Here is a 26,137-nt window from a genome sequence, read left to right as displayed (position 1 = left end):
GCTGCTGGGCCACCTGCAAAGCCATATTTAATGGCCAAGATTACAAAGAAGTGGCCTTAGGCCAACAATGGAGCATTGCTTTTGAACTCTGTCAACAGTCAGTTTATTCACTTTCCTCAAAGCGAAGCCTGTCTCCTGCCTGCTTGCTATTGTTAGCAGCTTTCTGGGTGTCTAGAACAAAGCAAATGACATATTTAAAATACTGTTCAGTTTATGTATATAAATTTGATAGGAGTTAATCTTCAGCTGCCTAATTTGGTGTGAAGAGAATATTTCTATGGCTTTACTAAGGGCAGTCAGTTTAACTCATTGCTGTTAATCAACTTCTATAAATTCCATACAGTGTGGATTTGGGTTTGTTTTACAGGTAGGAGTTCCCAGCTTATGAATGAGTAGGCAAAACCGCCAACTTAAAACATTAAAATATTTTCTTCGTTTTTTTTCCCCCTTATTGTTAGAAAACTCACCCTGAAAGAACACAGTCGGAGAAGCTGCTTGCTGTAAAAGAGTTTGAATCGCGTAAGTAAAAAAGGCTTGCAGGTAAACAGAGGCAGTTATTTATATTAATGATTTGCTTCCCCCTGGCCCCCTCCATCAAAACCTTTCAGAGCATCCCACTCCTGTTGGAGGAAGGGATTAAACAAAGAGAATTGTGGTTCCTCATTTTTTTGAAAGTGCAGTGCTCTTCTTTCTTTCTTTCTTTTTTTTTTTTTCTTGGTTGCTTGTCGGGGATGTGAAACAGGGGTGAGAATCTAGACAGAATTAATTATGTAGCATACATCTATCTCATGGCTTTTCTGGTACTCTAGTGTCTTTTGAGAATTGTAATGTTGTAAAATTAAAATAGCTGGTATTTGTTACCAGGAGGCATAAAATCAGAGACAGCACAGTTGCTTGATGGTGACAGTGACTAAGGGGCTAATTGCAGAACCCTCTGGACTGTGCTTCAGTATCTGTCACTGCCAGTCAAATCTGACATGTTATATATGATTGTGTTGAAATTCCATGTCCTAAATGCTCCAAAATAATCCAAGGAAGGAGATGAGGCAATAGCTTGCTTTTAACTGGAAGGCTACTGTTTATGTCCGATGAGACAGAGTTAGAAAGTGAGGAACTAGGGGACTAGTAACCATCCTGGCAGTGTTCACTGGTCTCTCGTTTCTCTTTCTTGGTGCTGGGGGTAATATACAAGGAGACAATAGGTTTGTATATTCTCATTTTTCACTCTGATGGCTTCCAAAACCCTTTATAAAATGCTTGAATAAATGCAGTCATTGCTAGGACTTGAGGTAGCGGAGTAACAAGCACAGCAAGATCACAGTCTTACTTGCTTCCTGAACAAAAGCTTCTGTCACAGCTGTTGGGACAACTGGGGAAATAAGGGGGAAAAATGCCAATACTTGACTTTGCCTAAGGCAAGGATAATTTTTACAGGTAGGTTAGTAGGATTGAGCTTGAGGAGGATGGGTAGGTGCTGAAGTAATTTCTGTATATTCTGCATTACAGCTTGTCTTCAATAATTTATTAATTTGGGAGCTAAAAGGCTGATTTTTTTTTTACTGTTGCAACGTCCCCCTTGTCCTCTAGGAGCCCTTGTTTTGTTAGTAAGAACCCCTGTTCCTTCTGCCTTGTTGACTCTCCTCATCTCTTAGCACAACTTTGCTGTGTTCAGCAGTTGCCTTACGCTTTGCAACACCCTGCACAGGAGTGGCAAAGGCACCTGGTTGTCAGTTGGAAGCTCAAAATTTCTTATTTCTGATTTGTCCTAGTTCTCATCAAATTGTCCCATTTCACTTTCCTCAGTATTTTTTGTGGTTCTCCTGTCATTCACATCTGCTCTTAGAAATCATTTCCCTCTTCTTCCACTGTTGTGCAGCATTTTCTCCTCCTACATGTTTTCCTCTCCACTGTTATTTTGAGTTGGAGAGGGGAAACTGATGAGTTGCTGGCTCTCTTAGAGCAGGAGTGAGCTGGTGACACTGCCACTGTGAGAGAGAGTATTAGGAAGAAAGTTTCCAACACTCTGCTCTTGAGGAGAGAGAAGGGACCAGGAGTATATGGTCAATATCTAGCTTGCTCTGCATGGACCAAGCAGGAAAAGGTTCAGTGGCCACAGGTTTGTCTAGAACCTGTCACGGGCCTGAGGGTAAATCTCTGAACAAACCCATAAGGCAGTGCGCTTGGCAGGTGTGCCAGGACGTTTCTGCTGATGTTCGTGCTGTCTCCTATTGTTCTCAGATATCTGCCAGTTAAAAACACCTCTGTTGATGGTCACCCCCCAGCCCATGGAGACATGGGCATTCTCAAGCACTGTTTGTTACCTCCTGAAGCAGGTGCCTGCAGTAGGTCAGGTGGATTACAGTCCTGGGCACCCTCATGTTATCCTCCTCTTGCTGCAAAGGGAACCCCTGGTGACTAACCCCAGCATTGTTGTCAACCAATATTAGGTCCCCATCACATGTGGCCACGAATAGTTAGGGCCTCTGTGCTGGGAAAGACCACTCTTTTAAAAGCAGAGATAAGCAGCCTTCCTTAGCAGGAGTCTGGGCTGGTTTGTACTGATAAGAATTACAACCAACAATATGAGGAAGTTTCACTATGTAAAGCATGTTTTAAGAAGTGTGATGTTGAGTGTGACTTCATACCACAGTAGATGGGACCAAGTAGCTCGTAGGTCGTGTTACACAGCTGATGATAGCTACCCACAGCTGATAGGCTTCTAGAGGGCCAGGGCTGGCTGGTCTGTTTGCTAGGGTTAACAAATGCACTTTAAATACTGTAACCCTTCTCCCATGAAAGGGAAATTTGTGTCCCATTACCTGCTAATGTAAAGATGTTAGAAAATGCTTTTTAATCCTGCATGTTCTTGGAGCACACATGTGGCTTTGGCAGAGCAGCATTACGTTTATGGAAGAACAGACACTTCTTGCAGTACTTCCAAGCAGCTGTTCCTTGAGGGGTTTCTGTTTAAGTCCAGGCCTGTTCTAACGTAAGTCTAGCTGCAGTTCATGGGGGAGTGTTCCTGTTACTGAAATGGAATGTATTCTTTGTCCACAGACCTTGACAAACTAGACAATGAAAAGAGAGAGCTGATTCAGAACGACATTGCTGCTCTTCATCACTTTTACTCAAAGCACTTGGAGTACCCTGACAATGCTGCCCTTGTAGTTCTCTTTGCACAAGTAAGTTGGCTAGAACACGGCCTGCTTAGGTGGATGGTGCTGTAGGAGTTTAGCCTTTGTGAAAGAGGAAGTTGTTAATGGCAATGGAAGTGGTAAGCTCTTTGCTTATCTTAGGGAGAGCTGGGTGTGCTTGATGGAGAAGATCTACTTCCTTGAGCAGAAGTGGCTGGACATGCCCCATTTCAGTAGTGAGGGAAGAGAGACTTGTCTGCAGACTTTCTATGAGGTGCTTCTCAAACGCTGGAGAAAAGGGGAAACAGCCTGTATTAGACCCTGTCAAAGTTAGGCTTCTTGTGGGCCAAGCATAGTGCAGCTGCTGTTGACTTACATGGAAGGCTGCTGGTCTGAGATCCTGCAGAGGCAAAATCCTTCGTTCCGGCTTCAAACTTGTGGAAATCCTTGCTGGTCAGGTCGTCGTTGTGTTTGACCTTCACAGGGAGTAAACTTCAGAGAAGTAGAAAGAGCAGTCTGAAACTTTTATCTGGTGTGTGGCTTTTAAATGCAGTCAGGTAGTTTGGTCATCTGGAGAGATGAAGGAAAGGCAGGATGTCTTGTTAGATAACTTCTGAAATGTGTCACCTCTTTTTTCTCACCTGCTTTTCATACGCATCTGAATTGAATGTATTATAGTGGATGGAATAACACCAGTGGAATACCGAAAAATCCATTTTCTTCTTTTTCCTCCTGTACTTCAAAATAAGCTAGTTTTAAACGTCTGAGTAAAAAGTTTAATTTTTTTGAGATGGGTGCAAATGTTAACTGCTGTGATGAAAGCTGAGATGGCAACTGGGCCTCTACCAACAAAGAGGCACAGTTACTATTTCCTTAATATAGAGATACTGTTACTCTGTAGGGGAATGATTCTTTAGCATGTTTAGCATCTACTCGTCATCCATTGTGTTGCTTCTAATTATACATTTCCCTTCAGTGAAAAGTTTTTTGTGTTTTGAAGACTTTGCAATTTATATTTGCCAGAGGGATACTTTAAAGACATCAGTACATCCAGTTTCTTGTGGTGTTTCTGAGTGTTTCTGTTAGAAAGTAGCCAGAATCCCCAAAGATTTCATTATTTTGGCTAGAATGACTTTCGCTTCATGTGCTGTCCTGAACCAGCTCACTAGATCATGGTACTTTAACGGACTTCTGTGAACTGCTGACTCCAGATCTGAAGTCTTATCTGGTCTTGTCTGTAAATGTATAATGTTGCACTTAGGTGTCACCTTAAGCTCATCCTGACTGTCAGGCAACTGTCTGCCACTGTCAACGTCGCCATTTTTGGAACTAAAATCTCCAAAGGTCATCTGGATGTTCCTCAGAAGTATTTTACAGGTTACAACCTTCTGAGGTTTTAGCCCCAGCATGAATCTTTCCGGAAAAAGGGAAGACATGTCTGTACTTGATATGTACAAACATGTTTCCTAATAATTAGTTAACTTGACCTAAAACCAGTAGTATGGATATGCTGCTGCTCCTTTGTTTTGCTTCAACACTTTCTCTGGCTTCATGTTGTCTACTTCACTCCTCCATTCAGCATTCTTTCTCCTTGTGGCTCAGGGCAGTTGTTTTGGACTAGGATACTTATTACTCCTTGCTCACTGCTTTTTGTGGGCTTTGTCTGATGTCGTTTCTTACTCAACATGGCTGAGGTGTAAGTGGTCCTTTTGGGTGGAGCAAAGATTTTTGTCCGTAAACCATCCTTGCCTTTCACTGCTCTCTTCCCCAGCTGTTGGTATCATTCTGCTCTCTTTTGTCCCTGTGGAGCATAGCTCTTGAGACTGGTGCTCTTCCTCCCCAGTATCACCTTGTCATACTCTTCAAACAGTTTCTCCCTTGTCTCAAGTTCCAGCATCTCATCCTTTTCTTGAAGACCTTGCATAATTTTATGCCTCCCTTTGCACGTTCTCTTTTCCACCATTGGGAACAACCTTGATCTGTAGTTTTTTCACTGTTCTCTCTTTACTCCCTCCACATTGCCTTTTTCAGTCATGTATTCATCTGGTGAAACCGGTGGTATCTCATCCCTTCTGATTCTTTCTCTTGTGTCATTTCTGGTATGATGCATTCAAGAAGTGAGTTGTCTCTGGCTTAGTGGAGGGGAGTTGATGATAACTCACTGCATATTTTTAAATATTTCCCTGTGATTCAGAACCATCAAGCTGTTGTACATGTCAGCCTGTGTAGCCTTATGTTCTTACTTGCTGTGGATATAATCTTTCCCTCCTATTGTTTTTGTATTCAGCAATTACATTTTGGTTTTGGTTCAGGTATGCTCATACATTGGCTAACGCAGTACCATGCTCATCTTGAGAGACAGGGAGCCTTTGGATGCTACCTTGCTAAAAATAGCAGGATAAAGATCAAGCAAAGATACTGGTGAGTGAATCAGAGAAACAGGACACTTCCCTTAATCATGAACTCATCCTGAACAGTTCATACCTGAGGAGTGGCTTGTGTATTTCTAAAATCCAATCCGAGCTGCATTCTAGCTTGTGGGGCATGTCATTGTTGGTGGTGTTTGTTGTCAACTCTTACCCTTCCAGAACAAATACTTATGCTCTACTTGATTGCCTGTTCCTGTGCCCATTGTAGCTTCAGCTGGCCTTGGTCATGTGACAGCAGTTGTTTTAGTGCTTTACTGGTGCTTCTGTGAACATTTTGATGATTGTAGGGAGATGTTGGTGAATGTGGAGAGGGTTCTCTTCGCATTGGCATGTATGTGACTTGCAGTGAAAGTGGAATGAAACTCGACTGAGGTGCATTTTGGTCACTTAAAGTAACACAAACCATGTGAAACAAAGCTGAAATTCCTGTAAGATTCCCTTGAGCTTAGTGAGAATAAAAGAGGGAGAATAGTAAGAAGGATTTGTGAACAAGCTTCTTTTGATCTTGTGTCTGTTTAAATTAGGAATGCACAACCTCTCAAACCCTGTCCTTTTTCTGTCCCCTTCTATTCTTTATTAGGTTCAAGTCTTTCTCACTGCCTTTGTTGTTCTTTATATGTGCTTTAGCTGTAGCTGATACATGCAGCCCTTGATGACAGATGTCATTGTGGCAAGTCTCCGTAACATACGCTCCATCAAAGCTCTGTACTGCCCCACCCCAGTTGAGTTTGCTGCTGTTCATCCCCATATTGCTCCTTGCATGTGTAGTTCTGCTTTGGCCCTTTACTTGTCATGGCCAACTGAAGTCTCTTTGCCCGGTCAGTGTCAGGCTTTGTTTCGTGTTTGCAATGATCTTGCCTTGACATTTTCTATCGCTCTTTTCAAGCCTCATTTCCCTTCCAAGGAGCAATCCACTAGAGGTTGTGTCCTGAGCAGGTGCAAGTGTAGGACTGTCAGTTCTTTAGTGTCCTGCACATTCCTTTGGTCAGGGCTTTGTCCTCACCTCACGTTTTGAGACGTCGTGTAGCTCCCTGTGAGTACTGGTGAGGTGGAAAGAAAATTGTAAGCAAATTACTACAATTGAGTTTCAAGTATGAGAATGTGACATGTGGGTGCGGAGTACTTAGCTGACCAGGAGCTGATCTGACCTCTCTCTCTTTTTCCTTAGGTTAACTGTAATGGTTTTACAATTGAAGATGAAGAACTCTCTCATTTGGGATCAGCCATATTTCCTGAGTAGGTTGATTTAGATATTTTAAAAAATAAAATTAACTTATTTAAAAACAAACAAAGGTTCTTACACATGTATGGAATTAGATCTCTAGTGAAAGAAATTCAATTGAACACTTAATTTGTCTTGTTTTAAATATCTTTATCTAATGTGGCCAATGATTTACAGCAGTTTTACTTAAAAATGTGGTAATTTTGGTAAAATTGCACTTGTAATTTGTTTTGAAGTTTAGATTGTGAATTATATGCACGTTGGTAGGAAACAGTTACTTGGCTAGCAGGTTCTGGACAGGGACATCATGTAATGATCAAAGCGAAATGAAAAGGATTGCAGGTGACTTGCTCTATTCACAACTTTCTGTTTTGGCTGGGTATAATCCTTCACCTGATGTTCTCTGAACAACATCCCTTCTACCTTTGTTCCTTGGCAAACACTAAATCCCTTTCATAATTCCTTTCAGCCTCCTCAGGTGTTTTAAAAACTACAATGCTTTATGTTGCTGTGACAGTGGAAAAAATACGTACAAGCTTCTTAGCTTTACAAATCACTGCAGATGTTAAGTGTTAACTGCAGTTTGCGGATGGGGGAGAACAGCTCTCTTTAAGGCTGAGGAACATTTCTTCCTTTTAAGTCTGTCCTTTCCACTTAATGTGCTAGCAAAGGAGGGTATTTTCTGCCCCTATTCTTTGCAAGCCCTGTACTGAAAGTATTATCACTGTCCGCTTAGGTTGACTTCCTTGTGAGGCATAGGTTACTAGTATCTTACCTATGTCAAAGTAATCTGAAACTTGCAGGTGCCCAATTCAAGCAGGACCTGATTTTGCTAAGTCTGCATACAGACAGTAGTAGATAGTCCTTGCCTCACAGATTCTGCTTCTTCAGGCAGGTCTGTCTGAAGTCCATATCCCTGATCTAGCCCTGATTAAGGGCTTGAAATGCCCAGGATCAGGGTCATGGTGGGGAGAGGAGAGCATTAAATGTTCTGGAAACATGTCCAGCACCATCCTTTGTAAGTGCTCAGCATGCAAGAGCCAGATCTTTTCTACTTAGCAGTTATGCCTGTGAGCTGACGAGACAATTATTATTTAGCTGTATTGGAAAAGAAAGAATTAACATTTTATAAATTTTATCTCAAATAAGCAGCAAGTTGCGCTTTCTGCAAGCTTGGTAGTAAGGGGGAGTACTTTTCTCTAGCAGTCCCAAGTTCTTGTGCGAGTCGTGTGCTTGTATAACAGAGATATCTTTCCTCCCACTTCAAATATGGAGGCTGTTTATGTTTGCACAGAAACCAGCTAAAATTTTAACGTGTATCTTAAGTTGTGATGCAGCAAATTACTTTTGTTTTCCTGTATTTGCTTGTGTCCTGTAGGTTAAATGTGTTTGTTTCTTTCTTCTCTGAGGAAAACAGTCTGTCTGTCATAGATACCTAAATAGGATGTTGATAGTTAAGCTATGTGAACAACCCTGTCAGCTGTCCCATAGCACTATAAGAATGGAAAATAAGTTGCCTAGTCCTGCAATAATAGGATTTAAAAATTGTAATGATTCATTAGCACAGCCATTCTCCATATCATTAGAATAAATAACAGTACAACAGATTTTCCCAAGGTTACCTTCATGTTAAGCCTCAGAATAAAACAGCTTACAGAGAGAGCCTGACTCTTATCTTTCAGGCTGATGTGTTTTGTGAAGTGGTGCTTAACTTTTTGCCTGTTGCTTTTGGTGGTAGGGGGCAGAAAAGATTTACTTTTCTACTTTTACAGTGTTGCATTGATGAACCACAGCTGCTGTCCAAATGTGATTGTAACTTACAAGGGGACCTTGGCTGAAGTCAGAGCCGTTAAAGAGATTGAGCCTGGAGAAGAGGTAAATGCACTGTGTTTGAATGTACGCTGTACGCATGCATCCTAAAAGTAGGATCCATTCTGCTTTTCAGGATCCATTTCAATTAGGTGACAATTTAATAATAGCGAGGAAGGATCTCTTGTTTCTCAGAGAAGTGTAAGATGTTGCTTTGGAAAAGTTGGGGTGGCTCTGGAGGACTGAAGTGATTCTCGGAGGCAGTATCCTGTTTTGTGCTAAAACAAGGGAAGGGCACCTGCAGCAGTCACTGTGTATCTGCCAGCCTCTGTCTCAGTTTACCCATCTGTAAAATGAGGCTGAGTTTACTGGTGTTTGGCTGGTGCTTTGAAATTCCAAGATCAAAGCAAATTATTACTGCTATAATAGTTCCCAGTAGAATAGTAATGTATTGAAATTGAAGCCAGAATAAACAAGGTAAGTGGGTACAGATAAGTCCTCTGACTTCTGTTTGGACAGAACGTCCACAAAACACGGGACTCGGTCATATCACCTCAGTGGTGTTTGCTGGGATGTCACAGAACAGCAAGAGTGTGTTTTTAGGTGGAGTGAAGCTGAATAGTGATGGATAAAATTCTGTGAAATTGAGGAAGGCTCTGGGTTTACCTTGAAACTTTCTCAATCAAATAATGAACTTGGCAGGGAGTATTCAGCAACAGAGCTGCTTTTTGCTTTTAATAAAAAAGGTGTTAAACAGAGTTGACGGGAATGTTCAAATATCTGCAGGGAATGATGATACAGAACATTCTCTCTGGGGATGGAGTTTGCGCAGTTTCAGTGGCTCATTTGCTAATGTTAATTTAGTGGGCAAGGTTAATGCTCATAAAAATAATTTCAGATTTTATTTTGATAACTCTTATCGCTTTCTGAAGTACATGATACGAGTTTTGAAGAAGGGGAGAGAGGTTATTTTTGTGGATTATAGCTGTTCACCATTGTGAACAAAGTGAATTTAGTTGCTGGAGCCAAGGGTGAATGACTCAGGTGAGCAACTTATTTTTATGCCATTTACTAGTGATGATTTGTCTGTGATGTTGGCAGTCACTGCAAATGCATTATGGTAATGGACAAGGACTGATCCTGGTTTTGGGATTCTACTGCAGGATCCTGGACATTTTCAGCATTTTTGGGGAGGGCTTACTGTGAAATGTAGAGATGTGGAGTATTTACCTTGCTTGGCATCTTCTTTTGATTGAGTTGTGTCTTAGAAGCTGCATCAGTTCTCCAGGACCTCCTGGCTTTTGCGCGTTTGCTTTTCTGGCACTTAAAAATTTTGTAAATGTGAGCTTTTGATTTCGCTTGTGCTCTCTGTGGTCTTACGGCCTGTGTCTCCATCTTCAGGTTCGATGCAGCCACTGCATTGCAACATTCTTGGAGTTTTTGCTGTAGATGTAGTTCCTGCATTTTGCATGCTTTGAAAACAGGGAAGGGAGGAGAGGAGTGTGAGATCACACAGACTAAGAAGAACATGTACTGTATGAAATTACTTGCACATTGTACTTTAAAGAAGAAAGAAACCTTAAGCATAAAGACTGAGCAGAACGTTCCAAATAACTATAAATGATGAAATGGAACTAAAGCTGTTCCTTGGTCTGCAAAATGATAAACTGCGCTGTACATATGACATGTTTCTTGGGGGAGATCTCAAAAACAGAGCGTTAAATCTAATTGCAGGGGTTCTTTTCTGAAGACTGTTCAAGTAGAGGAGAACTTAAGAATAGTGCATGTGAAGGGCCTTTAAAATGTTCAAAAGCAGATTTTCTTTCCTTTAAAATATTATTGCTGAAGTAAATCTGGTATTAACTCTCCTAGAACTGGAGCACTGGGCCTTTCTTCAGAGATCTAAAGGTCTGGTCCTAAGTTTCTAAAGTTACTAGTGACTGCTCTTGCCTCAATTTTTGTAGGTTTTCAGAAAGAAAAATTTGAGATTCCAGCCTCTGAAAAAACAGGCCGCTGTAATTTATGCTAGGCTGGATACCTGAAATCATTATTTTACTTTTGAAAAGTAGGCATCTCTTTGTAGTCTGACAGAAGCCTGAGATTTATGCTGTGATAGTGTCCTTATCCACACCTGAATCTTGCTGTCCTGGGTTTAAGCCAGGGTAATATTTGAGGGAAATTCCATAATGAATAGCAAAGGAAACGCTTCTCTTCAGATTGCATTCACAAATGGCAACTCCTGATGCTGCCGAGAAGCTTGGAATGTGAAGGAACAGGCAGGTGATGTGGCTGCAGGGGTCCACAAGTTGCATGAATGTTACACTATGTGACCAGAACTAGTAGTGATAAATATGTATAGTTATACTGCTTTCACTGACTGCTATGTTTTTACCATGTAGGTTTTTACCAGCTATATTGACCTGTTGTATCCCACAGAAGACAGAAATGACCGGTTAAGAGACTCCTATTTCTTTAATTGTGATTGCAGGGAGTGCATTACAAAAGAAAAGGTAATAAATTCAGTGTGAAATGTGCTTCTGACTGTGAAAGCACCTACCCAGGTCCTTAGATGTGATATTCTATCTGGTTTAATTACATTTTGAAAAGTAGGATAATGGGGGGGTGGTGGTTCTGTTTTTCTGTTTAGAAGACTTTCTGATACTCATTCTTTCCACTGTAACCATGACACATCAGGAAATTTCCTGGTGGAGGCCTATTTAAAGTTGAACTACAAAGCACAGATGAAAACTTTGTTAAAAATAGGTAATTATACTGTGAGTATGCTACCTGGCCAAAAGAATTTAGCTCAGAACTCCTTTTTTTTTTTTTGTAACTTTCTACCAACTCTCAGCTAGTGAATCTTGCTTGGGGCATTTCTGGGGTCCTGTTCTGGGATAGAATGCTGCTGCAGTTCCTGGTTGGGACATCGCAGTCAATTCTAGGTGGCACTGTATGACACTGTTGGGTGGTTTGGAGACCCAGCAAAATCTGCGAAATGGGCTTTCCTGCAATGGCCTCGTATCGATCTTCTGACGGACAGGGCGGTCCTGGGTCACAGCCCCTTGTGAAGTGCAGGTCAGATTTATGTTCATTAGATATCACCTGGTGCCCTTCAAGGGACAAAGGCAGACATCCAGACAGCGTTCCTTAAAACAAGGTGTTAGTTATTTTGAAGAAGAGCACTTATGGAGAATAAAAAAAGGTACCCAGCCCCAACAGATCCTGAAACAACTGTGCCTGTGCAACCGTTTGGACCTCCTTCACTGAAGGTCCTAGGAGAACTGAGCTTTGTGTGGCTCATCTGTCATTCCAGCCAAGATCAGTCTGGCTGGCATAATCTGATCCTTAAGTGCCAGATCATTTTTTTCCCCCCATTTTTATAAAGGTGTCCTTTTAAGAGCTGCTTGCCAAACTCACCAGACAACCATCTTCTTCCTCTAAATGGTGTCACCTTTTGTAACTTTTTTTTCCAAATAGTACCCAGTATTCTTGTTTGAGGCCATTCTGTTAATACCGTAGTTGTGTTTTTCCCCACAGTTACCATGATAATTTTGTCACCGAGTTTAACAAAGCCAGGATTTCATCTGTGATTTCCAACAATGTGCTACTCTTGGAATCACCTGTTGTTCAGCCTCCTTCAGCTCTGGAAAGAGTCCCCTGTAGTCCTCTCAGCTGGCAGATGAAATAATAAATGAAAAAGAAATCGAGCAACGATGTGAGGCTTAAACAGCAAAAGATTGTCTCCAGATTGCAGCTGACTCTTCATGAAGTACTAAGTTAGATAGAAAGATCAGAGTAAGTGGAGCTGTCCAGCAGAAATAACGAAATATTTTTGTCTGTAGATATGAAGGATCCTTTTCTGTATTTAATATCATCTCATTTTCCACTGAGCTATCACTTGGTGGCAGGCCTAAGGTATTTGGGCTTTTCTACCCTTGAAACTAAATTTGTTTTAATCCCTAATCTCTCGGAAGCAGTGAAATTTCCTATGTAAAAGTGCTTTCATCACAAAATCGAAAAGCTCTTGGATCTTTCAAAAGAAAGAGACTTCATGGAAGTAGAGAATGTCAGATGAACTGGAAGGTGCAGAGGATTCTAGGGTTCCCAGCCAAGGCTTTAGAGAAAAACTGCAGGTGCACATTCTACCTTTGTTTTTACATTCTTTGAAGAGCTTAAGTTCCCATCTGTGTCTTTTTATTAGAGTAATTCTGTGTAGCAGGTGCACCTTTATTTGTAGGGCTTGGAACCTGCATTTATAACATCCATTGTGTTTCCTTCAGGATAAAGAGAAACTGGAAATCCGCAAGTTGAATGATCCTCCATCAGCAGAGACGGTACGGGACATGATCAAATATGCCAGGAATGTGATTGAGGAATTCAGGAGAGCCAAACACTACAAATATATCCTTTGTCTCACCCTGACTCCGCTGGCTTGGTGTGTGACCTAAAAGTCTTACCTGCTGGATTGCTTCAGAAGTACCTGCAGGAGAAATGCTATGACCGTTAGAAGTTAGACTTACCTCTGCCCTCTTTGTCTCTGAAGAGTTGTCCATGGAGACAAGGGGTGGTTTAACACAGCAGGTGGTGTGGGATTGTGAGACCCTGTGTTTGTGCCTTCCTGTGTGGTTCTCAGTTCCATGGAGTGCAGCATGTGGCTGTCTCCACACAAGCCAGTGAGCATAGGTGCATGCTTGTGTTAGTGTGCTGTAGTATTGCCCTGTTTTGAAAGACTGCATGTGAGGCTGCAGCTATTGCTGATGGGCACAAGCCTACCTGTTGTAACAGTGGTGCGATTTGGACAAAAATGCAAGATCCGTTGGGCCAGAAGCAGACCAGGCTATCTCATGCCGATTCAGTACCCACTGCATGGGGAATTTCACTCTGCCGCCTTCTGACACATTGCTGGTGCGGTGGTGATTCAGGAAAGCTACTTTTTTTTGTTGCTTTTTAAATCTGAAAGCTAGTTTTGTAGAATATCTGAGTAGGAGGGGGAATAATCTCATGAGCAGAATAGCTCTGAGTATAGAATACCTCTCAGAGTAGCTCTGGGGTTGTAGCATGGATGCTTTGATGCCATTTGAGAGAAAAGAGGGCTTCTCAGAACCATTCTGAAGTTGAAGTCGATTCTTCTTTGGCGTTACCCGATAGTTGTCTGATGAGAGGCCCTCTGTTTATTGGGTTCCTTGACTTCTTCATACCTCCAAGTGAATTACTGGAGATCTGTGAACTCAGCCTGGACAAGATGGGTGCAGTGTTTGAAGACAGTAATGTTTACATGTTACATATGATGTACCAAGCCATGGGTGTCTGTCTCTACGTGCAGGACTGGGAAGGTGCACTGCGTTATGGGCAAAAAATTATCAGACCATACAGGTAAATAGGAGACTCACTATTTTTGTTCTAGTGCTCTAATTCTGTAATCTGAATAATTAAGACAAGTTTGGGCAGAGATCAGTTCTCTCAGTACGTATTGTATAAACACGCTACCCATGACATCAGTGCTCAAAAAGGAATGTTTAAATGCTGGGACAAATTTTGTTATTGTCAAAATGTGGTCTGCAATATATGGCAGAAGGTGCTTGCTTTGGTTTCTCAAAATAAGTTTGTACCACCTTGGGTACTGTGCTAGTTCTGCTTAGCTAGATAAATACTGGCTTTCTGAATATCCTAGTACTTTACTGAAGCAGAGCTTCGAATTGCATCTGCAGTCAATATTTTGTGTAAGGTAATGGAGGCAAAGCCCGCTGTTGCCGCCAACCTCCCGCTCTCTCCCAGTCCTTTCTCTCTGCCATAGCACGGTGGTCCCGGTTGCAGGAGAGCAGAGCCCTGTCCCAGGGCTGGGGCTGAGCAGCAGAGGGAGCTGGAGCTGAGCTCAGCTCCTGCACTCGGAGGCTGTGGGTGCCCTGATCTCCACTGCCCTAGAGCTGGAGGCGTGGGAGAATGTGCAGGCTGAAGCCCCGTGTGGGGCAAGGCAGCACGCAGCCTCTGCAGGAAAAAATTAATACTCTCTCCGATAAATTTTTCTGTGCTTTTACAGTAGTGCTCTCGTTCATTAGAGCCTGCCAGTTCCGCGCTGTATCTGATCCTGCCATGAATCTCCCAGGCAGATTCTCATCTTGAGACATGACTTTCTTGCCAGCTGGGGGAAGCGCAAGTAAAGCTCTCCCTTTGGAGCAGATGCCAACGTAAAGTCACAGATCACTTGGCAGAGAGCAGTGATACAGAGAAGGAGCCAACATTCCCCCCCCTGGGGCTCAGTACTATTTATCTTCCCTGGGACTTGCCCAGCTCCTCTGGCTCCGAGCCTGGCATTCCAGGTCAGCTCTGCTGAACCGGACTCCGCTAGCTCAGTGTGTGCGAGTACAGAATGGCATGTGTGCTGTCGCACTGCTGAGGGCCCCTCGCTTTCCATTAAAGACCAACTATTGTGGAATAGGCAGAGTTACTTCTGCGAGTGTAGGGTGGCTCCAAAAACTCAGAACAATGCAGTCTCTTTCTGTAGCTGGCTAGATTAAAACTAGTGGCAGAAAGTCATTGCCATCTGACAGCTGTTCAGAGGCATATGGTAGTTTCAGTTCAATTCCCAATTGACAGGCGTCCCTATCCCAGACACAATTGGCACTGAGTCTTGGCAGTCGTGGCAGAGGGGATGAGCAGTGAATGGGCAGGGGCAAGGAGAGGCAGCTTCTTGCCCCCAGAGAGGGGGACGGGGGCTGGGAAAATGCTATGAAACTGCCAGGTTTGATAAAGCTGAATTTCTTTCTCTCTTGCAGTAAACATTATCCCTCCTACTCGCTGAATGTTGCCTCCATGTGGCTGAAATTAGGGAGACTGTATATGGCACTGGAGAACAGAATGGCTGGAGTTAAAGCTCTGAAGAGGGTATTTATTTCCTGGTTTCTTCATTAATAATACCCGTTCAGGCATGGGATCATTGAAATGCTACGTGCTTCTCTGTTAGTAAGCCTGGCTTGGTAGGAAATGCACCATGTGTTAATATATTTGGTTACTGGATTTTTGGCTCAGTTTTGATTTTTCCAAAGATGGAGTATAGGTCTGTTCTTGCATACAAGGGGTCTTACCTTTTCACGGTGGACTTTACTGCAGCAGCTGGAGTGAGCATTATGCTTAAACATTTGCTATACATTCTGCACTGAGCTAGAGCTGAACTAGTGTAAATGAAGCTTCTCGCTTGCTAGCTAAGGGCAGGAAAAATGCTTTGCTCTTATAAAAGGCACATAGTGTTTCATTGAAGTCGGTGATTTCTATATCCAAATTAAACTAGGCATGTTTTTGGTAGTTATTTGTTCTGGAACCAATTGATTTTTAAATAGCTGAAGGGAATTCAGTGCATCTGGTAAGGCTGAAATTGGCAAATACAGCATTTGGTTTTACATTTTTCTTCACCCCTTTTTATTAGTGTGTTCCTTATACTTTCGTTTTTTATTCTTCTATTTTTTTTATTAGTCTGTACCATGTTTCTTGACTTTCTTCCCCTATTGTTGTTGGACAGAAGTGTATTTTAGTTTCTTAAGCATCAGTGACTACTGTAGCATATAATGACCTGGTGTGGAATGTCATGATTTTTTTTTCTTTCTTCCTTTTTAGATGCTGGCAAGTTTTTAGCCAGCAATAACAGAGCCATCCAGCCATGGTGAAAGATACTACAAGAATATATGGTCTAAAATTTAACTATTAGCTAATTTAAAATTAGCGTAGGGTTTCCTTTGCTGTGGTGTTAAAGCTTTGACTAAAACTGGGATTTGTGCCAGTAGGAACCTGGGATGGGGGGTTGGGAACTGGAGGTAGATTTGTTGGCGTAGTTAGCTTCCTAACACAAACATTTTCTAATGACTCACTTCCAAAAACTGCCTACAGGAACTGCCCAAAGTTATCCCAGCCCCTGATGCTTGGGATTTAGTGGAAAAACAAAACTATTGTTCTCTCTCAGTTTGCGAGCAGCTCGTCCAGAAGGCCCTCCTTTCTTCTTTTGGGCAGGAGGGGGAATGGAGTCATTTTGCACTGCTGCTGAGGTGGAACCAAAGGCTCTTGTTGTACTGACTTAACAAACATAAGAGCATGATTCCATAAAAGTTTCCCAAGGAGAAAATGACTAAATGCTCTGAGGGCTAGGATGCTGCAATTCCTTGCTTTGTCTCAGCACTGTGGTCTTTAAATGTTCTCAGACTTAGATGAACTTGCTTCTTTCAGCCCTACCTACTGCTGCCTTTTATTATATGTTCGGGGCCACTGCTATCCTTTCCTGAAGTGGAAATCTTGCCTCGACACCCACTCTGCAATGCCGTGGGGATAGTGGCAGGAAACCGCAAGTCAGTGGGTTTGGCTGCCTGATGCGTTCACTCTTAGGGCCAGAGCAGGCTGTAGGTGAGAAGGCAGTCAGGCACAGCAGCATCTGTCCGAATCTGACAAGATCCTGCTTTTGCCTCAGTGGTTACCTAAACAATTGCTTCCTTCATAAACCATTGGTAGCCTCTGGTACCGGTGGAGGGTTTACAAAATCAAGTCTGAAGTGCCTTAATTTAACTTCTGCAATAGGCCTGCTCGTCAGACAGTTGAAGGATAAATCGGTAGGAACAGAGCTCCGTCTGATACTGGTTAAGTCCTCTGCCAGAATATTACCCACCCCACTTGCAGTTTTCTGTCCTGGAGCTGGTTGCATTCAAAGTAGTTTTGTCAGGAATATAATTTTGAAAGGTGCTTTGGGATCCTTTAAGATGAAAGGTGTATTCTCTGAATGTAAAACCTTTATTACTTAGTTTTGAATTTCATTTTATTTCCTACTGGGTTTATGACTACAAGGGGACAAAAAGTAGCTCGAGGTGTCAGACTGTTTCAAACCTCTAAAGAGAGTATTTATAGCCTGGTGTTATATATGAATCAATTGTGTGAATATTTTTTCTTTTCATAGGCAATTGCTATCATGGAAGTAGCACATGGGAAAGATCATCCATACATTTCAGAGATCAAAAAGGAATTAGAGGACCACTGAGCCTTTGAATCTATGCAATCCTTCAAACCTTTATTTAAAAAGCCTTGTTATGGAAACCTTCAGGAGCGCTTTGAAAAGCGGTAGAGTATGAACACAGTTCTGTCCTATAATTGGAATGACAAACACACTTAGGCCTTGCAAAATGTTCCTAGTTTCCACACATCTACAATTGCCTTTTTTCTTTCTTTTTTTTTTTTTAAGGAAACATTCATGGTTTCTTAAAGGTTATGCCTTTTGACAGCTCATGTGCAAAAATGGTCACTTTTTTCTTTATGGATTCCAATGTGTATCTTATTTGTGTAAAGTAAATAAAGTGGTCTTGACCCCTCTTGATTCCACTTGTACACCTCCATGGGTGCAGTAGTTTTGTGACATCTACTTTTGCCCAAGTTGTTTTTTTTAATCTGACAAATTAATTAGCAAAAGCTGTACTTTTTCTTGTGGTGGTTCAGTATCTAATTCCTCTTTTCACAAATCATTTTTGTTTGCAGTGGCTTAGCTGAGAGAAAGGGGAAAGGGGGGTGATGAATTCAGTGCATTGTGCAGGAAAGCTACCACTGTTCCCTCAGCCGGTGAATCTCCTGGCTGAGGAGGGATTCACTGCTGTAAGGACCTCGAGCTCAGCATGTCTTGTACAGAGAACATTGGCACCTACCGCAGGGCTCGAAGGCTTGCACGAGATGTGAACTGTGCAACTTCTGGCTTTTTAATCCCCTTTACAGGTTGAAGTGAATTTATTGCAGAGGAGAGCTCATATTTCCTTATAGCCAAACCTTTCCCTCCTGTGGATTGAAACTATTCTATTAACATGTTAGCAATTGCTTTCAATAGAGGAACAAGAACATTTTCTGAGGAAAAAACCCAGGACTGGGCTTTCTCTGCCCATATATAAGACTGGAGGGGTTTTTTTCTCCATTTAGATCAATGGCAGGAGATCGCTTTTAAGAATGGGGAAGGAAAAGGAGGAGAGAGTGTGGCTGTGTACTTCCAGCACTGAAGTTAAAATATGTTGCACAATAAAACTACATGACCATTCCTTACTGCTTCCACTGGTTATAAAGTAGGATGAGATTGGAGAGAGGACACATCACCATTAAGAACTTCATCATATTTTCTTTCTTTAAGCCCTGCTCTGAAAATAAAACTGCTAGAGAACAAGGGTTTGTCAGCTCATTTTGCTGAAAGCTTTCATTGCTCTCTAACCAGCAATTGTTGCTGGAGTACATAAAACTGCACCAGATCTTAAGATTCCAGAAAGCCAGGGCCCCTTAACTACAGCCCAGCCTAGAATGAAGGCACCAGCTGACCTTATCTTGTCATTAAACTCTTGTCCAGGGAAACAGCACCTTCATTTCAGAAAGTCTGTCCAGAGCCCAGACTACTTCAACACTGAAGAGCAGGATTAGCCTAGCCTGAGCAGTGGTAGGAACCTTGTTCCTGTGAACCTGGATTACTGTTTACATCACTGTGGCCCTGGCTGTGCCTGTCAGTTTAACACGGGACATTAACACCAGCACAGTAGGTGCAAATACAAAACGTGAAGCTGGTAGAGGCAAGAACACAAGCATAGTTTTCCTTGAAAAAAAATGGTTTATTGTATACTGTGAATATGAAGGACAGCCTTACCAAAAAAACCTTAGTGACTGAAGACATTCTCATATTTGCAAAAGCGTATAAGAAACTATTTACACAAAGGCAGTGAAAGGGGTAAAAAATTATTGCAGTCAATTAATGCTGAATAGAACTTTATAAAAAGAGAAAGAAAAGAAACAGTGCAAAAATACTGTCAAAAGTAATCAGTTCTATACACAAGATAAAACTGACAAGCATAAGCTTATGTACTGATATGAATAATACATTAGAATATAAAATAGCATGCATAGATTTTTTTTTTTTTGTAAAGGCTTTCAATAGCATAGAATAGTTCTGCCATTCAGCCCTAACAGGAGGGAGTAGGGAGCAGGAAGAGCATACAACTGATGTCTCATGTCTCTACAAAATGTGTACATACAATGAGGTTGTGAGAGTCAGATCACTGTTTTGTGCTAAACTGTTGTGTACAGAATTACGGAACAAATAAAACAGGAAGCATCAAAATACTGAAGTAAAACAGGAGAGTAAAATCCAGTGACATAAAACTTACTTAAACATGTTATTTCATTTAACACATGTCCCACACAATTATACATGGGAATATTACGGTCATCTGCATGTGTAAACTTTCTTCCTTTGTAAAAGAGCTAAAAAAAAAGGTATGTTACGAATGAGGAAAACACATTTTCCATATGGAGCAATCTCAACAGGATAAACACCCTATTAACAGCATTTCTGGCACTAAAGATTTATTTTCTTTTAAAGACCGAGTAGCAGCAAGAAAGTACTTCTTTTTAACATACACAAAAAGGAAGTTCTTACAGACATAATGTATAATTAAATTGTAGGACTCACCACCACAGGACATTGTGAAGGCCAAAGGAATAAATGAGTTCTAAAGAAAAGGTAATGTGATTCATGGAAGATGAACCAGTAGTTATTAAACACAGTAAGCAGGATATAACTTTTGCCTCCAGAAGTCCCTAAAGGACTGGTTGCCAGGTGGGCTAGAGGGGCTGAGCACCCTCTTCCAGACACATTCATAATTCTTAAGTGTCAGCTGCCAGCCACTGTCCAAGACAGGGTGTGACCTCCAACCTGCCATGGAAGTAGTTTGTGGGAAGCCTTTGTCTTTTATTCCTGCCTGCCTAATCAGGGAACACTGCCCCTGAAATACCTGGAGCTGAGCATCCAAAACACTGAGTCCTTACCCAGGTGATTTGGAAGACTAAAACTATTAAGCACTGTATTCATTTCAGGGATCCGTCTTTCCCTTGCTGTTAAATTGTGCTGGGAGTCCTCAGTGAAAGCTGCTATTTTACAGCTGACTTCAGTTCACCTTCCAAAGGCAAAGTCCTGCTGTTGTAGCATGTAGGAAGCTCTCAGTGAGGGTACACATAAAGCACAGGCAACAAAACTTCAAAGAAACACCAGCCAAAAAATGGCTGAGAGGAACCAACAGAATTGTAGCCTAAGATGCTCTAAAAACACTGACAGAGTTTATATAAATATTCAAAGTAAACACACACCACTATGCACTAAATGTTTTGTTTCACAATCTAATAGTTTATCTATGGTTAAGACCTCCATCTTGTGTTGTTTGCTCAGCAGCCAGCTGTTCCCTTCCTCAAGTCACAGTCCCTGCAAGCCAAGGCTGCATGCAGCCGCATGTACATCCTCCTCCTCTCTAAAGACTCAGATGGCAGCTGTAGTTCCCATAGCACCAGATTCTACAAGAAAACCTCTCTAGAAGGCTAAGAACGAGCTGGGGACAAATGCCCTCGGGGTTTTCAACTCGCAACCTTTCTCTTGTTAGCATCAAAACCCATGTCCAAATTCCATATGATTTGGACTATACATCAGCTGATTTATATCCAATTTTGTAGAGGGGTGGCCAAATGATGTTTTCATGCAGTGCTTCCCTTTCAAGGTCAATTCTGGTATTTGCTCCTTCAATATGATGTCTTTTATGTCATGCAGTGGGTGCCACTCTAGCTCTCTGGATGTAAAGCATAATTTTCCACACAGACAAGCAGCAAAATTTAACTCTGACCTCTCAATGATGCGTGAGAGCTGCTACAGCAGGTATCAGCCATACTGATGCTTCCACTTTCTGAGCACACAGTTCACGAAGTGTTAGCGAGACTGACAAGACCTAATTTAGTTGTCATCTCGGCCCAGGAGACCGGTGAGAAGTCAGCTGTTGAGAATGCAACAGTCAGTAGCTGCTGAATTTTCCCCACAGATTTGTGGGCTGTATCGAAGTATGAGATTGCCCATCAGCATTTATTTTAGAGTCGCTTGTGGGCTACACAGACATAACAGGTATTGGATCAAAAAAATAACGTATTAGCTTAAAATGACCATCTCTTGAAGCAGTGAGACTTACTCTTTTCCAACCTATGTTTTGCCACTTGCATTTCTCTCTGTTTACAAGAAAGTAAATTTTTAAAAAAGGTCTTGAAATCATGCAAATATTTAATAATATTTGTAGCTGAGGCAACTGATTTAAATAAGTGGAACAGAAATGTCCTTCAGTGTACTTTTATAAAAGAACTGCATTAGCAAGAGGTTGAATAAGTTCTCACAGATGTGTCTCCTGTCAGCTGAAACTAGTTTAGGGAAAAGGTATTTCTAATAGGACTGAGCATTTAGGGTCCCTATAGAGGAGAAAGTTTGTGGAACAAGCTTCACCTTTCCTCAGGTAATCAAGGACAAGAGGTACCAAAGCAGCCTGTGGAGAAGCTGGAACAGGTAGGACCTGAGCAGCGAATGCCACCATCACCCAGTGCAGCCTGGGTAGGAAACAGGATACCCACAGCACTGAGCAGTGTCAGAACTCAGCTGTCATCTCTCCCATCCCTGATTGGACAATGTTAGGCATGAAATGCTCAGACCATAACTTTAACCAAAAATTTGATGCCAACAACCTCAATTCTATCATTGGTATGAGTTTAAAGGGGAAAAAAAAAAAAAAGGGGTAAAATACAGGTGAAGACTACACAGAAAGGAAAACATACACAATGGATTCCCAAGGTGGACTTCCCCATCCACTCCAAGTTCTCTCTCAGAAAGTCAGTGAGCATTGGCTGAACATGTCAGACTACAACATGGGCACCTTGGGAGGAGACTGCTTGTCTCAAACTTCTTAAGGTGCACCTCTGTTCATTGACCATTGATGCACCTTTGTGAGATTTTCAATCCAGACTTCAGTCCAAATGAATGAAACAGGTCTCTTAGAACCTATGCACTGTCATGCTTTGATGTTAAAAAAAAAAGCAACACAACATACAGAAACTTCAAACTGTCCTCCTTCTCTACTTAAGGATTCTGCTGTTAAAGTCTGTGGGACAAACTAAACAGTACTGTTGCTTTAAGTCTCATGCATTCATTCCTGCTGTGACTAATAAAATTGGATGCAAAATGCATTTTCCTGTCACTCCCTAAAGGTTAGGAAATACTGTCCAAGCAATTTCAGTCTGCTAAAACTACAACAGGTTCAAAGTCAGAAGGTTCAGTTTTTCCCCTACAAAACTGTATCACATTTCAATCATAAAACATCGGCATGCTGAGGTTTGGTTGCAAGCTGGGATGGAAACGAACCTCTGAAGACATGCACCAGCCCAATTCACTTATGATATTAGCAAATCTAGGCAAGATAAAATCTAGTAGGAAAGAATACATTGAAGTCAGATGAAAGGAAAAGTTTAAAATTACCATTCTTTGACAATGAAAGGGAAAAAGTGAGTCACATTGGCCTCTATCTACCATACCAGCCACGTTAGGAGTTAATTGGAAATGACTGTTTACTACATGGCCACTTACTTGGCTCATTAGTAGGCACTGACTTAATGTGGAAAGGATTTTTGGTGCCATTTTGTAATTAATATTTTTCTAAGACACCTGTGATGCATCTTTACATAAAAAACATTTGCTTAATTTTCTTCCTTTCAAACATAGCTCTTTACATTCTCTTTGCAATAACTTTCCTGTGCTTATTGTAGAAACAGAAGTATACATTTCAGCTGAGAAGAGCTGACTAAGACGACATAGGAACAGATTCTTTTCCCTCCTGATTTTCTACTTCTCACATCCAAGTAGAGCAATGGGACTTGACAGCCCTGAGTTCAAATTTAATTCATCATTAGGAAATTATTCAAAAAGTTATAACGAGATAACTAATTTAATACACTTTGCTTCAAGGTTTATTCCTTGGCTTGTTTCCCAGATATAAAGCATCTCTGTGCAATTATCATGCAGATGCTGCTGAAAAGACTTTAAATGGTTGCTGCTAATTTAACAAGAGATATGTTGGCATTGGCAGAAGAAATTAGAGGAAAACTGAAGTTGACTGAAAACCCAAATGATCCCTAAAACAAAGATGGTCAAGATATTACAGCTAAATAATTCCTCACCATTAGTTGGTAGCTAGAAGTCTCCACCAGGATCCTTGTCACCTTGTTAGGCCTGCATTGCAGAGCACCAAATTGACACAGCGCAGTTTTAAATATATTTAAGAAACGTTCTGGTACAGAGCGTTACCTTAAGCTCCCACTGATTTTAGGGAAAGGTAGATGTGTAGGTTCCTTTAGTGCTGAAGTTGAGAGTGCTTGTAGGCATAGGCCTCTGTGTACTGACCGGGGGCCAGAGGTGGGGATGCCGCAGAAAAGCAATGATGGGACTGAAAGATTATATTTATCTGGGAAAGGGATACCATGAAAGATAATTTCACCATGACAGAGTAACTGCATTGCATCACGTGTCCCAGGAGGCCACGAAATCTCCACCCTTGGAGATTTTTGAAACTGGGTATGACCCTGGATAAGCCGTGGGGTGAGCAGGGCTGGGACCAGAGGCCTCCAGGGCTCCTCTCCAGCCTGATCCATTCTCTAGCGACCCGACAGGACTGCCAAGTCGAAGCTGGGCTGGACAGCCCACAGGAGGGTGGCAGCGTGCAGACATGGGAAGAGGAGTCAGTGTGAGGAGGGGAGCCACATCAGTGCAGGAACTTTCCTTTCCATCTCTTACACCAGAAATAACAGTGTGGGAGTCCCACCACAATATGCTAAAGCGCTTTTTTTTCCCCCCCCTTTTAAAATTTTTTAAAAAGTACACTTACTATTGTTTCTAAATAACTGTAAGTAAATGCTACCATGCACATACCGCAAGGCAATTCCTAACGTGCTTTACTCCAGTGAAATAAACGGTTTGGAAAAAGGGATATGGACTAAGTTGTGCAAAACAGCTAGCCAATGCTGAGGGACAGAGGGTGAGAAAGCGAGAGGAGGACAGGTCTAACTGCTGAGATACTTAAGAGGACACATGGATTTCTTCTTAGCTCTGTCACATATTTTACTGTTGGCCTAGGGCAAGCCAGTTAAGAATCTGTGCCCTAGTTATGCAGCAGAGGAGGTTTGTTTCCCTTTTCTGTTCTAATTGTAAACTTCAGGCAAGGACCATTTTTCCTTTATATATTTATACATCCCCCTAATCCTTGGAATCCCTGAACACTACCAGGATAAAATAGTAATAATAAATAGGAGGGAGAATCCAAAGTGACCAGACAGAGAAAAGAGATGGTCTGTGCAACTTAATACAAAAAACACCCTAACAAAGTGAGGTTTGCCAATACCAAAAGGAAGACTGCTCCATATGTTCATAAACCACAAGACTTTGATGGAGGAAGAATCAAGGCAGACTGAGTTAAAGCTCTCAAGGGTCAGTGTTTGGAGGTCTCAGATACAGAGGAAAGACCATATCAATCATTGTGACAAAGTTCAAATGACTAGAAAGTAAAAGGATTACAGTGCTGAAGATGATAGTTCACACGTGAAACTAAGGCAACTGGAGATGCCTAACCTAAATGAGACTTCATTTCTACAGGAGGTGAGCCTCAGGGCAGTAAAACTTTTCATGTAATTCATGAGATGGTGCTTGATTTGAGGTTTTTTCAGCTGCATTTAGTTGAAATTTCTCCACTGTTCAGCCCACAGTCCACCAGTTACTGGAAAGACTCATTCACTGACCAGTCTGCTCTGGGTCACTGCACTTCACCCTGTACTGCTTCAACAACTCTTACAAATCCCTTCAAAGATTGCAGACAGTAGCAAAGTCCTCGTTTAAAAGATCCAATATTGCTTTTTTCTAGGACTAATCTAAAACTGTAATTCTTGTGGAATTTGAACAGTTTAGCACCCAAAACTCTCTGCCCTCACAACGGCCTGTGTGTGAGCTCTCTGTAACATGCCCTGCTGCATGTGCAGAGGCTCAGGTCTCCCTGCTCCAGGGCTGTGTTCCTTCAAGCTTCCACTTGTACAGAGCTGGAGCTGACATCTAGCAGATCTTTGTTTTTACCATAGAAGCCACATATCTGGGTCCAAAATGTTCTTACGTGAGAAAAAGCCCACTGCCAAATAACTGTTCATTTCAGAAGCTGTGTAGCAAAATAGAAGCCAGTAAACTACCTTTACAAAGGATTGCTTTCCTTATGGATATGTTACAATGCAGACCAGTCATGTCAAATGTGGTTCAATTTGAAGGTCACTAAGTTTTACAAGTTATTAAAGTAATTCACAAGTTATTCCAAGAAAAATAAATTATATCTTGTATAAAATAATCCGTGGGAGACTCTAGTAAAGAACAATCATTCCTTACTTTCAAGACAACTTTAAAAAGTGCAACATATGCACACAGTGTTGTCAAGGCAGTTCCCCTTGTTCATCAGTAAGGTTCAGTCATATCCACAAAGCTGGGTCTGGGATGCTTGAAAAGATTAAATAAGTCTGGAGTTTTGCAGGAACTGGATGAGCACTTGATAGACAAACTTGTACTGGGCTATGGTCTGGATCATAAACATTCTCTGCTCCCGCAGGTGTCTCAGCATCACAGGAACGTCCACTTTCTGTAAAGCAAAGGAGAAAAAAAGGCATAAGGATGTAGG

General features: G+C 41.7%; 2 protein-coding genes across 5 annotated transcripts in view; one reads left to right on the top strand and one right to left on the bottom strand.

Annotated features, from left to right (window-relative positions):
• The window catches only part of SMYD2 (SET and MYND domain containing 2), a 30,376-nt gene extending 12,439 nt beyond the window's left edge, over positions 1 to 17,937 (top strand). For all 4 annotated transcript variants that reach the window (XM_074817917.1, XM_074817918.1, XM_074817920.1 and 1 more), the window contains exons 4-12: positions 459 to 519; positions 3,058 to 3,182; positions 6,732 to 6,799; positions 8,558 to 8,660; positions 10,994 to 11,104; positions 12,875 to 12,995; positions 13,793 to 13,967; positions 15,368 to 15,476; positions 17,524 to 17,937. In XM_074817917.1, the coding sequence (XP_074674018.1) occupies positions 459 to 519; positions 3,058 to 3,182; positions 6,732 to 6,799; positions 8,558 to 8,660; positions 10,994 to 11,104; positions 12,875 to 12,995; positions 13,793 to 13,967; positions 15,368 to 15,476; positions 17,524 to 17,604 (954 nt within the window). In that variant the 3' untranslated portion in view covers positions 17,605 to 17,937. The remainder of the gene's footprint in view (positions 1 to 458; positions 520 to 3,057; positions 3,183 to 6,731; positions 6,800 to 8,557; positions 8,661 to 10,993; positions 11,105 to 12,874; positions 12,996 to 13,792; positions 13,968 to 15,367; positions 15,477 to 17,523) is intronic.
• A 1,237-nt stretch (positions 17,938 to 19,174) lies between these two features.
• PTPN14 (protein tyrosine phosphatase non-receptor type 14) overlaps positions 19,175 to 26,137 on the bottom strand; it is a 120,917-nt gene continuing 113,954 nt past the window's right edge. Inside the window, exon 20 of the mRNA XM_074817916.1 lies at positions 19,175 to 26,098. Within this exon, the coding sequence (XP_074674017.1) occupies positions 25,970 to 26,098 (129 nt within the window). The 3' untranslated portion in view covers positions 19,175 to 25,969. The remainder of the gene's footprint in view (positions 26,099 to 26,137) is intronic.

The sequence above is a fragment of the Strix aluco genome, chromosome 3, assembly GCF_031877795.1.
Source record: "Strix aluco isolate bStrAlu1 chromosome 3, bStrAlu1.hap1, whole genome shotgun sequence".
NCBI lineage: Eukaryota > Metazoa > Chordata > Aves > Strigiformes > Strigidae > Strix > Strix aluco.
Note: the sequence above shows the minus strand (reverse complement) of the source record. Positions and strands in the feature narration are given on the sequence as shown.